Here is a 14,382-nt window from a genome sequence, read left to right on the forward strand (position 1 = left end):
TCAAGCTACGCTCATTGGCGTCAAACCAACAGTCGCCGAAAATTTTGAAGCCTTCGCAAAATCCAGCGGCGACCAGAAAAACGCTACGACTCTTTGGAAACTACTCACGACCATGCACGCGACACCCCGGCGACCTTGTGGCGACAGCCTAGTCGCCTGTAGTGGCCTAAAAAATCACCGAACTGGGACAGGGGCTTAAGGGGTAAGGGCAGATGAATATCTGGAACAAGCTGCCAGAGCAGGTTGTGAAAGCAGATACTATTGTTTAAAAGGTTTTCGGACAGGTACTTGGATAGGAAAGGAGTAGATGGGCCTAACGTAGGCAAATGAGATTAGCAGAGATAGCTGTCATGATGATCATGGACGTAGTGTGATCAGAGGGCCTGGTTCAGTGCTGTACGACTCCATGATTCTATCATGAAAATGTCCCGCCCCAATCATTCCTTCTTCGTCCGCTCCCGTCCGGTGGAAGGTACAGAAACTTGAAACTTCACACCGCCAGACTCAGGAATGGCTTCTTCCCCTCAGTAATCAGGCTTCTGAACGGCTCTTCCATAAGCTAGGGCACTGTCGTATTCACCTCTACCCCATTGAGGACATTGGACTTTGTTAATGGAACTTATGCTCTACAATGCTGAGAACCATATTCTGCACAGTGTATCTTCCCCTTCGCTCAACCTATTGTATTTCAGATTGACGATTGTGTATATGTATAGCATTAAATAATTTGATTGGATAACATGCAGAACAAAGCTTTCCACTGTACTTCGGCACACATGACAATATTAAACATTACCTAAACATTTTGACAGCACATACATGACTCCATGAGACGCAATGCCCCAGGACTGCCACGCATTCATTCCTGCACATCTGGTTGAAAGATAACTGTGTCAGCACATTTAGGGAACTGTGTACCCCTAGGTCTCTGTCCTACTACACTCTCCAGGGCCCGACCATCTGACAGTGTAAGCCATGCCCTGGCAGCACCTTGCACTTGTAAATCATTTAAGGTTAGGCCCCCAGCACCAGTCTCTTTGACACCCTCTCATCGTGGCAGAAACCCGAGGTTCCACCTGCAACATTCTTCACACAGAGAATTTGCAAACGTGAACACTTACCCTCAGTATCTCCAGCATCAGCAGGTCCAGATCTCAATCCTGTGGTCACATTGACGTTCTACCCAGCGTTGTCTGCCAGTAACACTATAGTTTGTGATTCTGGGTGGTGTAAGCTTTCCAGGCCCGCAGGCATGTGAGGGTGGTGGTGAATTTCATCCATGCTGCCGGCCTTCACCCAGTCATTGAGACGTGACAATTGGCCATGATTTCCAGGGCCTCAGCACATCGCGGGGCAGGGAGGTGGAGGACCTTTGTCTCTTGGACATTGAGTGTTAGCCCCATACTCGCATGTGCTTCTAAGTAGCTGTCAATGAGGGTTTGAAATTCAACCAATGAGCATGTGTAAATCCAAGCAATATCTGCATATGTCAGTTCAAAAATGACTTTGGATAATACTGAGGCTGATCACTGTCTCATTACCCTTGTAGATTAGCTCTCAGACCAGGGGAAGGGCTTTGGAGATGAGCTACACCAATTTTCAAAGATTTTGGGTTGACGACACAGTATGGTTAGACACCAATCTTCACTCAGATTGTCTCTTTAGACGCCTTGGTTAGTATCTGGGCTTCCCTGTCATAATGGAGCAAACAGAAGATAGAGATAAGCATCTATGGACAGGTGAATCTGAGGAGATGGTTCTGCAGTTCCTCATTGAGGATTCAAAAGACTATGGTGAGAAGGGAAATGGCCGTGTGTAGTGATTGTTGCTGCTCCCTGTATTCCTCCTGGAGTTGGCGCAATGAGAAGCTCTTTGGCTGCCAGGAGGAGCAGGTGACGGGGACTCAGGTACTGACTTTCCTCATGGCAGGCAGTAGGAATGCTTGCAATGTTGGGATCCTCTCTTTCGATTACAGAGAACCCTGGAAGATCCTTCCTTCCCAGATGTGCAAAACGAGATTGTGGATTCATGACTGGCATTCTGCAAAGACAAGTTTTTGAACTTCGGGAAAGATGTGACAATCCACCATTGCCAGCTGTATTTATGCTGCCTGGGTCCTGAGCCCTGGAATTTTTCCCCTGAACCTCTCTGTCTCTGATTTATCTGACAAAAAAAAAGTTCCTTGACAAATCCTTTTCATAATATCTCCTTAGCTCCATGTTGACATCTTCCTTTGTTAAGGTCCTGAGCAAACAGGTTCAAACAGGGCAAGCACGTTCCTTTTAGGAGAACACTAAGTTTAGAATCAAGAAGAACTGAAACAAAATCAATTAGCCCCTTTGCGTGCAAGCTAACATTAAGATCATGGCTGATCTTCTACGTCTGTGCCACTTATCCTAAGGATTCCTAAGGATTCTCCGTTCTCTGGCTGAAGTAAGTTCTCCCATCTCAGTCCTGAATGCCCAGGTCCTGAAGGTCAGGGCAGAAACCAAGAAGGCCCAAGCTGGTCAGCGCGGCTCACGACTGCCTGCGGTTGCCGGGGAAACCCTGGCTGACCTTTGGGTGATGGAGCAGATTGGGTCAGGTTCAGGCGCTTCTATGCGGGAACTGCCCGCACGGTGGCGCACCTGGTCCATGGCCCCGCCCATCAGGTACCGGCCCCGACCACCACCGCGTCGACCCCGCCCCCAGAGCCAGAGCCCGCCCCCAGAGCCAGACCCCGCTCCCATAGCCAGACCCCGCCCCCAGAGACAGGCCCCGCCCCCAGAGACAGGCCCCGCCCCAAGAGCCAGACCCCGCCCCAGAGCCAGATCCCGCCTCCAGGGTCAGACCCCGCCCTCAGAGCCAGACCCCACCCCCCCAGCCAGACCCCGCCGCCATAGCCAGACCCCGCCCCGGGACGCCGCCCCGCCCCTGACGGTTAGCCCTACCCTCCGGAGGGCCGTCGCTTAGCAACCGCCGCCGTGCATGGCGGGAAATAGGCCGCCGCTATGTTGCCCATCGCCCGGGCGCAGAGGTAATGGCGTTTCCTCACAGCCGTGGCGCTCCTTCACCCTGCCGTTTCGCTTCCTCATTCCCCTCCTAACTATGTTTGTTCCACAGGCTGCGCTGGGTCCTGGCTGAGGTCGCTGAGCGGTTCGGCGAGGAGGAGCGGCAGCTGGACGAGGAGTTGAGGCTTCACCGCAGGCTGCTCAGACCCTGGTACGCCCGCCTTTAGCATGGCTGTGGGAACCATCCTTCCCTCTCAGTCTACTCTTAGACAATAGACAATAGGTGCAGGAGGAGGCCATTCGGCCCTTCGAGCTAGCTCCGCCTTTCAATGAGATCATGGCTGATCATTCTCAATCAGTACCCCGTTCCTGCCTTCTCCCCATACCCCCTGACTCCGCTATCCTTAAGAGCTCTATCTATTCAATACATCAGAGAATTTTCCTCCACTGCCTTCTGAGGCAGAGAATTCCACAGATTCACAACTCTCTGACTGAAAAAGTTTTTCCTCATCTCAGTTCTAAATGGCCTACCCCTTATTCTTAAACTGTGGCCCCTTGTTCTGGACTCCAACATTGGGGACATGTTTCCTGCCTCTAACGTGTCCAACCCCTTAATAATCTTAGACGTTTCGATAAGATCTCCTCTCATCCTTCTAAATTCCAGTGTATACAAGCTCTTGCTAATAACCCTGCACTACAAGCAAAAGCAGAGCCACACTGCTTCTTCCTCTTTCTCCAGCCAACCCAGTCTTGCCTGTTCTCCCCTTCCCTCCACCTGCCTCCTACCCTCCCGACCTGTGGCTGATGGCCAATTCATTCCTTTAACAAAGAATATGGAATAGTACAGTATAGGTTTTTCGGCCCACAATGTTTGTGCCGAACATGATGCCAAGTTAAACAGATCTCATCTGTTCCTTGGACTTCCAGCTTTACGTCTCTTAAACACCATCATCATATTTGCATCCACCACCATCCACAATGCATTCCAGGCAGTGTGTAAAAAAAAACTTACAGAGCACATCTCCATTAAACTTTCCCTTTCTCACTTTATAGTTTTGTTGGACATTTCTACCCAGAGGAAAAAGGTTCTGGCTTTCTACTCTATCTATGCCAACCTATACCTTATCTATAGATAGATAGAGTCTGACAAAGGGTCCTGGCATGAAAAGTCATCTATTCATTTTCTTCAGACTGCTGCCTGACCCGCTGAGTTACGCCAGCATTTTGTGTCTATCTTTGGTATTAACTAGCATCTGTGGTTCCTTTTTATTACATTATCCCTTATCTATGTTCTGTTACATTCTGGTGGTCACCCTGATGAAATGCTGCAATGCAAACCCCTCACACATGATGGATTTAATATTTAATTCCCCAACTTTAAAGGAACTGATTGTTTGTTAAAGTATGACTGGCATCTTGTCACTATGGGATTATTGATGTTTGTTCTCAGGAGGGGACATGCTGCAGAGACCTTGGGAAAGGATGGAGTCACTGCCAGCAAGACTGAAGATTCATCTCGCATCTCTGGTAGGGAAGCAGTATATTTCAGCAAGTTTTAAAAACTCTGGCATAAGGTATTCTGGTTGCAATATTTGCCACCACCCTGCCTTTCTTGTATGTCTACACCAGTTGTTATTCACAGCTTATCCTGTTCCTTGGCTTTCTAGAACTCTAAAAGTTCCAAATAATGAACTACATCGTTGCCCCTCCTAATATTCTCTCAATCTTTTAGTACATTGAAGCATGAACACAATGCTCATAGTGAATTAACCTCGGCTCATTGGCATCTGCGTAGGATCACCTTCACTTCCCCTTCAGGTCTGAACATAGAACAGCACAACACTGGAATAGGCTCTTCGCTGATAATGTCAGTGCTGAGCAATGATGCCAAGTTAAACTAACCTCCTCTGTCTGCACATGATCCATATTCCCCCATTCCTTGCATGTTCTTGTGCTTACCTGAAAGCCACTTAAACGCCACTATAATATCTGCCTCCAAACCACCCATGGCAGCTCATTACACCACTCTGTCAAAAAAAACTTGCCCTGCACATCTCTTTTAAACTTTACCCCTCTCATCTCAAAGCTGAGGCCTCTGGTCTTTGACATTTCCAAACTGGAAAAAAAGATTTTGACTATCTACGTTATACTTTACCTCTCATCAATATATATATTTCTATCGTCTCCCTTCAGCCTCCAAAGCTCCAGGAAAAAAACAATCCAAGCGCTCCTTACAGTCTCAAGTACACCATAACCGTGCTGAACATGGGTATGTTGGAATAAGGGGAGATTCTTCAGCTGTTGAGTCTGACCCTGCACAAATCCCTCTGACCATGCACAAGTTCCCTCCTGGCATTGGCTCGCTTTTCATTAGAAACCAAGGGCAGAGGGGGAATACTCCACATCACAAAAGTCCATGGTCCCGTTGAATATTGCGTGGATCAACAGGACAGCTGGAAAGTAAACAAAGTGAGAGGCTGGGAACAGCACTCGACTCAGTCTCGGTTCTCCTTCTGTTGCAGAACAGGATTGTGTCGGAGAGGAGCTGGAGGTGTTGAACAGAGCCCTGGCCAAAGCCCTGCGAATCCGACAAACACATTGTAATGTGCTGGAGGCAGAGCTGGTCCAACCTGGCGCCACTGAGGGCAGCAGCACTGTGCCTGAGAGCGGCCGTGACTCTACCAAACAACCAGCAGTGGCCGGGAGCGATGAGAAACGCTCAGACAAGTTAGCCAGTGTGAAGGTTGACGGCGTCGGTGCTCAGGAGATGGCATCAAGGAGCCGTTCATCAGATGGGCTTAGAGGAAAGAGGATTGCCACATGTCCCGTCTTCTCCCGGAGGCCACTGGCTGCTGACTTGAAAGCTCCCTACAAAACTGAGCTGGTGGGGAGGAGGAGATTAGCGTCACTAGCCAAAGACTGTTTGTCTCGAGGAGTGATCCACAGGAGGTCAAGAGCAGGTGGAAATGCGGTCGCACGCCTTCCTGATCACAGTGCCTCTGTCAGAGGGGCAGTAAGCAGATCGCAGTGTGGCAGACTCCACACTTTAACATCCACCCATAGGAGGTGCAGCTGGCACCAAGCACCAACTGCTGCACATCCCAACACAGATCACACTCCACCATTTACCCCTGTTAGCCAGCAGTTTGTGGAAAGTATCAAAGAGTCAATGCAGGCAGGCACTTGGGAAGGGGACGTGCCGCAGAGTGACTCCTCTCATGTGGAGCCACCCAAACCATTCATGCTTCAGGCCAGCGGGTAAGAGGTTTTTAATTTATCTTCACTTAAGAAATGCAAGTGAAACAGACAAAATTATCATGGGGCTTGAAGGAGATGATGTTTTCCCTGGCTGGGGTGTTGATAGCCAGGAGCCACATTCTCAGGATAGAGAGAAGTAGTTCATCCATTGCGGAGGTGGAGCATCTTTAGAGGTCTCTGCCCAAGAAGGCTGAGTGGATTGGATGGATTTTTAGATAATTTGTGACGTGGTGTCAATGCAGAAAAGTATCGTTCAGGTCAACATTGGCCGTGATCTTGTTGAGGGCATTGCCAGATGCATGTACGGTGAGGTACATATCCAATTAAAATATTGCTTGCAGCAGCAACACAGGTTTATAGTCAAAACACAAAAAATAAATTATATATAAAATTTGTAAAAGAAACAAACAAAAATTAGGGCAAATTCATAATTACAAAAAGTGCAAGAATGATAGAGCAGGCAAAATGGGGCCCAGTGGCCCGCTTCTGTTGCCAACTCGATCTCTGACCTGCTTTATTTGGTGGCAAGCATGGAGTGAGTGTATTTGATTTTTTTTCTTGCGTTGTACATCTTTCCAGAGTTTGATCAATTTCCATGGAGGTTCAGAATGGGGCATTTGTGTAATGGGAGACCCTCAGGTTGCACCTGAACAGAGGATGAGAATGAGAAGGTGTATGGAGTCTGGCTGAGGCAACCAGGCTGAGTGACTCTGAGCCTGATCGGGAAATAGTTGCTGGAAGTATTCAATCCAAGTTGGTACATTTCACTGAGATCACCCATCATTTTTCTAAACTAGAAGTGTGAACCCATTCTGGGGATAACTGACGGAAAGGTGACAGGTGCCGGGAATATTGTGCCAATCGGAAATGGGAAGCTGAGCTCAATTTATTTATAGTTTGAGAAACCAACATATTTGGTACAATGATGCCAACACTCTGAAGGGTAATTCATGCTTGAACTTTCACAGGTCATCACTGGAGCTTCCAGCGGCATGGAGAAAGCAGCGCAGCAGAAACACATGGTGAGCACGGCCTCAGCAACAGGATTCACCAGCAGGGAGCCCGGCACACGTGACCCTCCAGCCTCGACCCCTGAGACTCTTCAGTTGCTCTTGTTTGTGTTATTCTCAAATATTTCTTCCTTTCTGTGTCTGTCAATGTTACCTATCATAGAGAGAGCTGGGTTTCACTTTGCACCCATTATTTCCCGTAAGAGTGAGCGAGGGAGTGAATGGACGAGTCCAAGGAGGGCAGAGGAGCACTGTATGCCTACTGCACCTCGTCCCCCCGATCCACATTGTGGCACTGCTGCCATTCTCCGTGATGTTCTTTTGTGCTTCTCCTTGAATCAGAGAGAAACCTGACTTTGTATCATATCATATCATATCATATCATATCATATCATATATATACAGCCGGAAACAGGCCTTTTCGGCCCTCCAAGTCCGTGCCGCCCAGCGATCCCCGTACATTAACACTATCATACACCCACTAGGGACAATTTTTACATTTACCCAGCCAATTAACCTACATACGTCTTTGGAGTGTGGGAGGAAACCGAAGATCTCGGAGAAAACCCACGCAGGTCACGGGGAGAACGTACAAACTCCTTACAGTGCAGCACCCGTAGTCAGGATCGAACCTGAGTCTCCGGCGCTGCATTCGCTGTAAAGCAGCAACTCTACCGCTGCGCTACCGTGGCGCTACCGTACCGTAGCGCTGCATTTGTGGCAATGACTTTGCAGTGGAGTATGATTAAGCTATTTATTTCCTTTGTTCACCAGCTTGTGGGGAAAAGTTTCAAAGAGCAAAGCCACTGACGTTCAGGAGAGGGCTCGCTTCATGGAGAGGGTTGAGTCTGCAGTATCCTTTCACCTAGAGCACTGACTCCACTCATTCCTCACTGTAATTGCACTATCTGTTGATTGTTGTTTCTGATACTGCTTTGTGTTTTAAATAGAAAGTTGAAGCAGTGAGCTGGCTGATAGAGATGGATAGACCACTGATTTAGCATGGATAAGTTAAGCCCAAGGGCCTGTATCCATCATAATCATGCTTTATTAGCCAAGTATGTTTTGTAACATACAAGGAATAACATTTGCCATACAATCATACAAATAAAAAGCAACAGAACACAAAATACATTTTAACATGAACATCCCCCAGAGTGACTCCTCCACATTCCTCACTGTGATGGAAGGCGAGGAAAAGTTTAATCTCTCCCTTCTTAGTCCTCCAGCGGTCGGGGGTCTCTAACCTCCCATTGAAGGGATGACCTTACTCCCATAGCCGGCGGCAGGCCATCTTCATCGGGGTGATCAAGCTCCTGCATCAGGGGAAATCTCAGCTCCAGGGCAATCTGACCCCGGGTCAGGACTAGTCGAACGTCGTGGAGCTTCCCGACATTGGTCTTAACCCGGAACTGCGAGCGCCTTGATGTTAAAGTCCGCAGGTTGCATTTGGAGTGTCGATCCCAGGCAAGGAATTGCACACTCTGATGGTAAGTCCACGCCCCGCAGTGGGGCTTAAAGTCAGTCCCGAGCAAGGCCTCCAGCTCCACGATGTTAGGCCGCAGGATGACCGGAGATACGATCCGGAAAACAATTGCATCTCCAGCAAGGTAGGAGATTGAGAAAAATTTCCTCCACCCCCCCCTCCTCCCTGCCCACCTCCCACATAAAACAAACCAGAGAACATTAACACATACTTTTTAAACTCACTAGAAATAACAAAAGAAGACGAAAAGGACAGACAGGCTTTCGGCGAGGCTGCCATCGAAGCGTCACCCAGTGGAATGCGGTGTAACTATGAATCTAACATTGTTTAAATTGGTATTCTGCCAGAACGAAGGAAGGAAAAGGTTTAAAAACTTCCAGCTATTTTTCCTAAGTTTACCGTGCAGTTTCATTCACAGCTTCCAACTGTGAGCAATGCAGAGATTGAACAACAATTGGACAACATCTATGATCTCTGCAGGAGTATCAACCAGTGCCTGGACACAGACCCTCTGCTATATTCCCCAGGTACGTCTTTTACAAATTATGTTTTAATGGGAACAAAATACTGGAAACGTTCAGCAATTTAGACAGCATCTGTGAAAGGAGAAACGGGGTTATTCTTTCAGGCTCAAGATCCTTAATTAGAACTGGGAAAGAGAGAAAAACAGTGATGGGGAAGGGATAAGTTAAACATAGAAAATATCTCTGATAGGATGAGACCAAATGCTTTAATGTGGCAATTAGAGTGGGCAGCACGGTGGTGCAGTGGGTAGAGCTGCTGCCGCATAGCGCCAGAGATCTGTCGCATCCTGGCCCTGGGTGCTGTCTGTGGAGTTTGCCCGTTCTCTCTGTGACTGTATGGGTTTGGTCCGGTGCTACGGTTTTTCCTCGCATCTCAAGACATGCAAATTTATAGGTTAATGGGGTTCTGTAAATTGGCCCTAGTGTGTAGGGAGTGAAAATGAGATAACATAGAACTAGTGTAAATGGGTGATCGATGGTTGGCGTGGACCAGAGGGCCTGTTTCCATTCTGTATCACATAAAAATAGGAAAAACTGAGAAGTTGCTTTATTTCAGATTTCCAACAGCTGCGGTCTTTTTATTTTTATTTTCTGCATATAATGTTGCCCATGGCTTGTGATGTCAGCTGGACAAAGGCCTGTTGAATTCTAAAGGGTAGGACTTCAGCAAAGCACAGAAGTGTGTCAAAAGTAGTTAGAGGTCCAGAGGAAAGACTGATGTATTAGAAGAATCATGAATTAGTTTATTATTGTCACTCGTACTGCGATAGTATTTGCATTTATTATCATGTAAAGTAAGTGTAGCATTTAGAAGCTAATTAATTTGATTTACACACGGTATTTTATTTCAATTGTCTTTGAAAGAGCAAGTATAATGGTTTCTTAAAGCCTTTGATGGATTTCTTTGGTTTCTCTGGTTTGGTTGGAGATGACGGGAGATTGTCAGCTAGTCTAAGCTTCGCGATGCAGGGCAGCTGATGGAAGGCACGTGTCACCCATGGACAAATGGCTGAACTGCGAAAAGCAGTTCTACTAATTCTTCCTCACTAGTCCATTGCAACAGGTATTGTATGTTTATTGTTTATTATACTCCAGCTTGGGTAAATAAATCAATCCTTTTCATCTGCTGCTGCCTCTTTAATCGGGGAAACAGAGCACGAATCCTGGTCTCTGCAACTTCAAAAGATCATTCCCATTGGAACTGCAGAGGACTACACAGTGTTCTAAAACCGCTGTATAAACCATGGCTGCTGCCTCCGGGCACAGTGTGCAGAGAAAATAGGAATTGGTTTGTATGTTTTGCAGATGCTGTCGGTTGGAAGCAGGAGTGTGACAGAGTGCAGACCTTGGAGATATGCCAGGAAACTTTGCCCAGCCTCCACCACCAACTTCAGCAGCTGAAGGGCGGTGAGTGCACCAGCGCTCTCTACTGCGCATCTGCTAGGGTGCTGACGCTTCTTGAAGTAATCTGGTTAAATTAGCAGCTGATCATGCCTACACATTGTCTGCACAATTTCTCTCCAAGAGAGAAGTATACAAACATTCAGTACATCAGTCAAGTGAAATTTCACCACCACAGCCCGAGCCAGTGATGGCATTGGGAATGAGCACAACCTTGCTGCAGCTAATGCACATAATGGACATCCCCAGACTGTGTACACAGTGAGCGTTTGGGATTCCAGCTTTGCCGGCTGCTGCGGGCAACAGGCATCTTCTGCCCGGTGGGAATTCAGTCACACCCATGAACTCTGTTCATCTTTCATTTGTTACAAGTTTGATCAGAAACAGTAAACACAAGTTTATTTCCCGGGGGAGCTCCCAATATTGGGGCACAGTGGCCCTGAGGTGAGTGCAGCTGTCTCACATCTCCAGAGAGCCAGCTTTGATCCTGAGCTCAAGGGCTGTCTGGGGGAGTTTGTACTTTCTCCCTATGACCATTACAGTTTCCCGAGTTTGCTCCGGTTTCCTCCCACATCCCAAAGATATGCAGGTGGGTTGATTAGCTGCTGTAAATTGTTCCTCCTGCAGGTAGGTAGCGGGAGTATTGGTATGTGAGTGAGAATAGATTGCAGCGATATAAATTGCTGAAGGGATTGCTGTGGGAGCAAGCATTGACTCAATGAGCTGAAGAGCATCCTCCTAAGTAAATATAAGATGTGAGGTGACATGCACTAACTGAACACTACTCAAGGACGGAACGAGCTGTCCACACATGTACAGTGAGCCAAGTGCAAACTCTGAGCAACACCTCATCTTCTGTCGAGCCATGTGGCAACCTTCCTCAATACCTCTCTTTATCAGAACTGGCCTATTGACAGTTTCTGTTCTTGTCCCACAGCTTTGATAATTACAATACATCCTACTGTCAAGGGGGGGTAATATGCTTGTGACTGTCCCCATTAACCTATCTGGACAGGTCCTAACCGAGACATTCCCTTCCCCGCCATTTCTCTACTGAAAACTATTGCTTTATTTTGCTGACAGTTCCAACAAAGGGTCTCAGATCTGTAGCTGTGACTCTTTCTCTTTCTGCCCCTGCTGCCTGACCCGCTGAGGTCTGTTCTGTTCTGTTTTTATATCTGTATGAAACCTGATGATTTGAGTGATGAAGTTCCCACATTGTGTTAGTTGTTTTCTGTGACACTGTCATCTTGTTTTGTCCTGGTACACAGCTGCTACACGTTGGAAGAACCTTGGTGGCGGCTGGAGACCGGCCCTAACCACGTGCAGATTTGTTGGGAGTGAGGGTGCACCACTCCTACTCTATTGCAGCCTGCAGGAGCTGAAGCAGATGGAGACCCTTCGATTTCAAGTACAGACTCTCCAGCAGCATATCCACATCCAAAGGGTGAGGCCCAGTCCCATGTCCATCATTAGTAGCCATGCAGTAGTAACGTGTTTCAAGAAATGGGTGCAATTCCAGGGGAGCATAGGGAAGAGAGGGGGGAAGCAAAGGGGGTGGGGTCGGTAGTCTTGTTTCCAGCTATGGCTGTGCCCACGTACTGCCAGTAATCACGAGTGAAGTCTTTGGATCATTGGGCAGGTGTTGAAAGGTGGCAGGCTTTCATTGATCTTGCAAATAAGTACATCACAGAAATATACTTCTGATATAAAAACGACTTTTGAAATGGAGTTGACAAACACAGCAAGGTTCCACAAGTAACAAGATCACGATCAGTTCATATGTTTCTGCTCTTGTTTAATACCCTAACTTAAATCAATGACCAAAGCTCTCCCGTGTCTACCTTAAGGTTGGGAAAGCTTTGCCCGAGTTCTGTGCTTGAGGGCTGGTGCCTCTGCCAGCAGTGTGAGTTCAGAGTGCTCTTTTCGAGGTGGATGTTGACTAGCCGAGCCATGCTCCATCTCTGGGTCACCTTGCTGCCCTGCAGTGTTGGTGCTACTCATCGCTGTCGGTTCCTGGAACTGGTCATTGGGCTTTTTTTCTCCATTTATTTTCACAGTTTATGTGAAACTTAAAGGTGTGAAAATCGTTTGGAAAATGAAATCCTATTTCAGTACCTGCTGGGATATGTCAGTAAAAATGTGGGGTGGCACAGTGGTATAGCTGGTAGAGCTTCTGCCTCACAGCGACAGAGACATGGGTTCGATCCTGACCTTGGGTGCTGTCTGTGTGGAATTTGCACATTCTCCCTGTGACCGCGTGGCTTTCCTCCAGGTGCACCAGGTTATCCCATGTCCCAAAGATATGCGGGTTTGCCCCTAGTGTGTGGGGAGTGGATGATAGAGTGGGATAACATGAACCAGTATGAACGTGTGATCGATAGATGGGCTTAGTGGGCCGAAGTGTCCTATATCTTTCAATCAATTAAAACTATCTGCAACTGGATGGGGTGATAAGTCAGGGCTGGTATCACAGCATCATTACTATATCCGCCTTGCTGTCTATTCTGGCTCACTGAAAACCACTCCAACCATTCCCATTCCCAGGCCCAGGAGATTTTGTAACTTAGTCAAAAACAAAAAGGAAGCACAGGTAAGATATAGGAAACAGAGGGCCCTTGATAAATATAAAGGGGGCAGACAAGAATTCTGTCAGGGATTCGGGGGATAAAAAGGGCGGATTTCATGCTTCTCAAGAGATTATTCTCAAGTACACGTCAGTCAGACTGTATCACTGCAAACCCTGCAGTGTGTGTGCAGGCCTGAATCTCCCTGACTCTGCTTTCTCTTCCATCACAGGCTATGGCCGAGGAACTGCTTCCCCTGCTGCTCTCCCCCCAGTCTTCAGACCAGTCCCATCGCCACCTTTACCGAGCGGTGTATTCCCTGCTGTGTGAGGGAGGGGAACGATTCCCCGCATTAGTGTTGGACAATATACCTGACTGACGGCTCTCGGACCCAGACACAGACTCCGGTACCAGACCCCAGCTGGCAGACCCAGGCACAGACCCTGACCCGTGGATCTTGCACCTAGGTGCAACCAGGAGTAAGAGTGTAAAAGCAAAGTAACATAGATACTGGAAATGTGCAACTGAAAAGGAGAATGCTGGAAGCATGCAGCAGGGCAAGCAGTGTCTGTGGGGAGGGGAGCCGTTTACCGTTCAGTCGATGTCGTTCCTGCCACGGAGATCCGGGCCACTGGTCCCAGACAGGGTTATAATGCCTGTAGCTTGTGTCAGACCCTGGCGTGGAGAAGGGCCAGCTTCCCCACACAGTCACTCACCATCCACAGCATTGCCCATGCGTGATGGGAGTGTAGACAGTATCAGTGTATTCATTGTACAGATTGCCCTTGAGCCCCTTCTCTTCCTAGCTCCAGGTATAAATGTTGGCACTGTGACCCCCCCAGGACTGCACAAGCATAACTTAAAATGATTTGCAAAAATGTCCAAAAACAATATCCTTTGTATTGTGACTACTCAATGTTTGTACATGCAATTACAAATTACTTTGTTTACAGAATCTAGTTTTGTACAGCTGTTTTTCATAAATCAAACATGTTTCCTTGATATGTGTGTGTGTGCATGTGACTGTGCATAGACTGCATAATTGCCCATTTCGAGGCACCACATTTTGAGCAGATTTACCACCAGGGTCTTGGGGAAGGTGGTTATATGGGAAGGCTGAGGTTGGCCTTGCAACGAGAATGGTTA

The 14,382-nt window shown here is 47.7% G+C and overlaps 1 protein-coding gene across 2 annotated transcripts; it reads left to right on the forward strand.

The window, feature by feature from the left end:
• Positions 1–2,900: 2,900 nt before the first annotated feature.
• Positions 2,901–14,201, forward strand: tedc2 (tubulin epsilon and delta complex 2). Of its 2 annotated transcripts, XM_078418515.1 has the most exons (10): positions 2,901–3,016; positions 3,103–3,201; positions 4,441–4,517; positions 5,513–6,248; positions 7,217–7,270; positions 8,033–8,111; positions 9,151–9,271; positions 10,574–10,675; positions 11,941–12,116; positions 13,469–14,201. In XM_078418515.1, exons 1-10 carry the CDS (start codon positions 2,991–2,993, stop codon positions 13,613–13,615), a joined length of 1,617 nt encoding a protein of 538 aa, XP_078274641.1. In that variant the 5' UTR covers positions 2,901–2,990; the 3' UTR covers positions 13,616–14,201. The 2 variants fall into 2 exon arrangements, with proteins under 2 accessions (XP_078274641.1, XP_078274642.1); XM_078418516.1 differs by lacking the exon at positions 2,901–3,016 and having other exon boundaries at positions 3,142–3,201; positions 5,518–6,248.
• The last annotated feature ends 181 nt before the right edge of the window (positions 14,202–14,382 follow it).

The sequence above is a fragment of the Rhinoraja longicauda genome, chromosome 21, assembly GCF_053455715.1.
Source record: "Rhinoraja longicauda isolate Sanriku21f chromosome 21, sRhiLon1.1, whole genome shotgun sequence".
NCBI classification, from domain to species: Eukaryota; Metazoa; Chordata; class Chondrichthyes; order Rajiformes; family Arhynchobatidae; genus Rhinoraja; species Rhinoraja longicauda.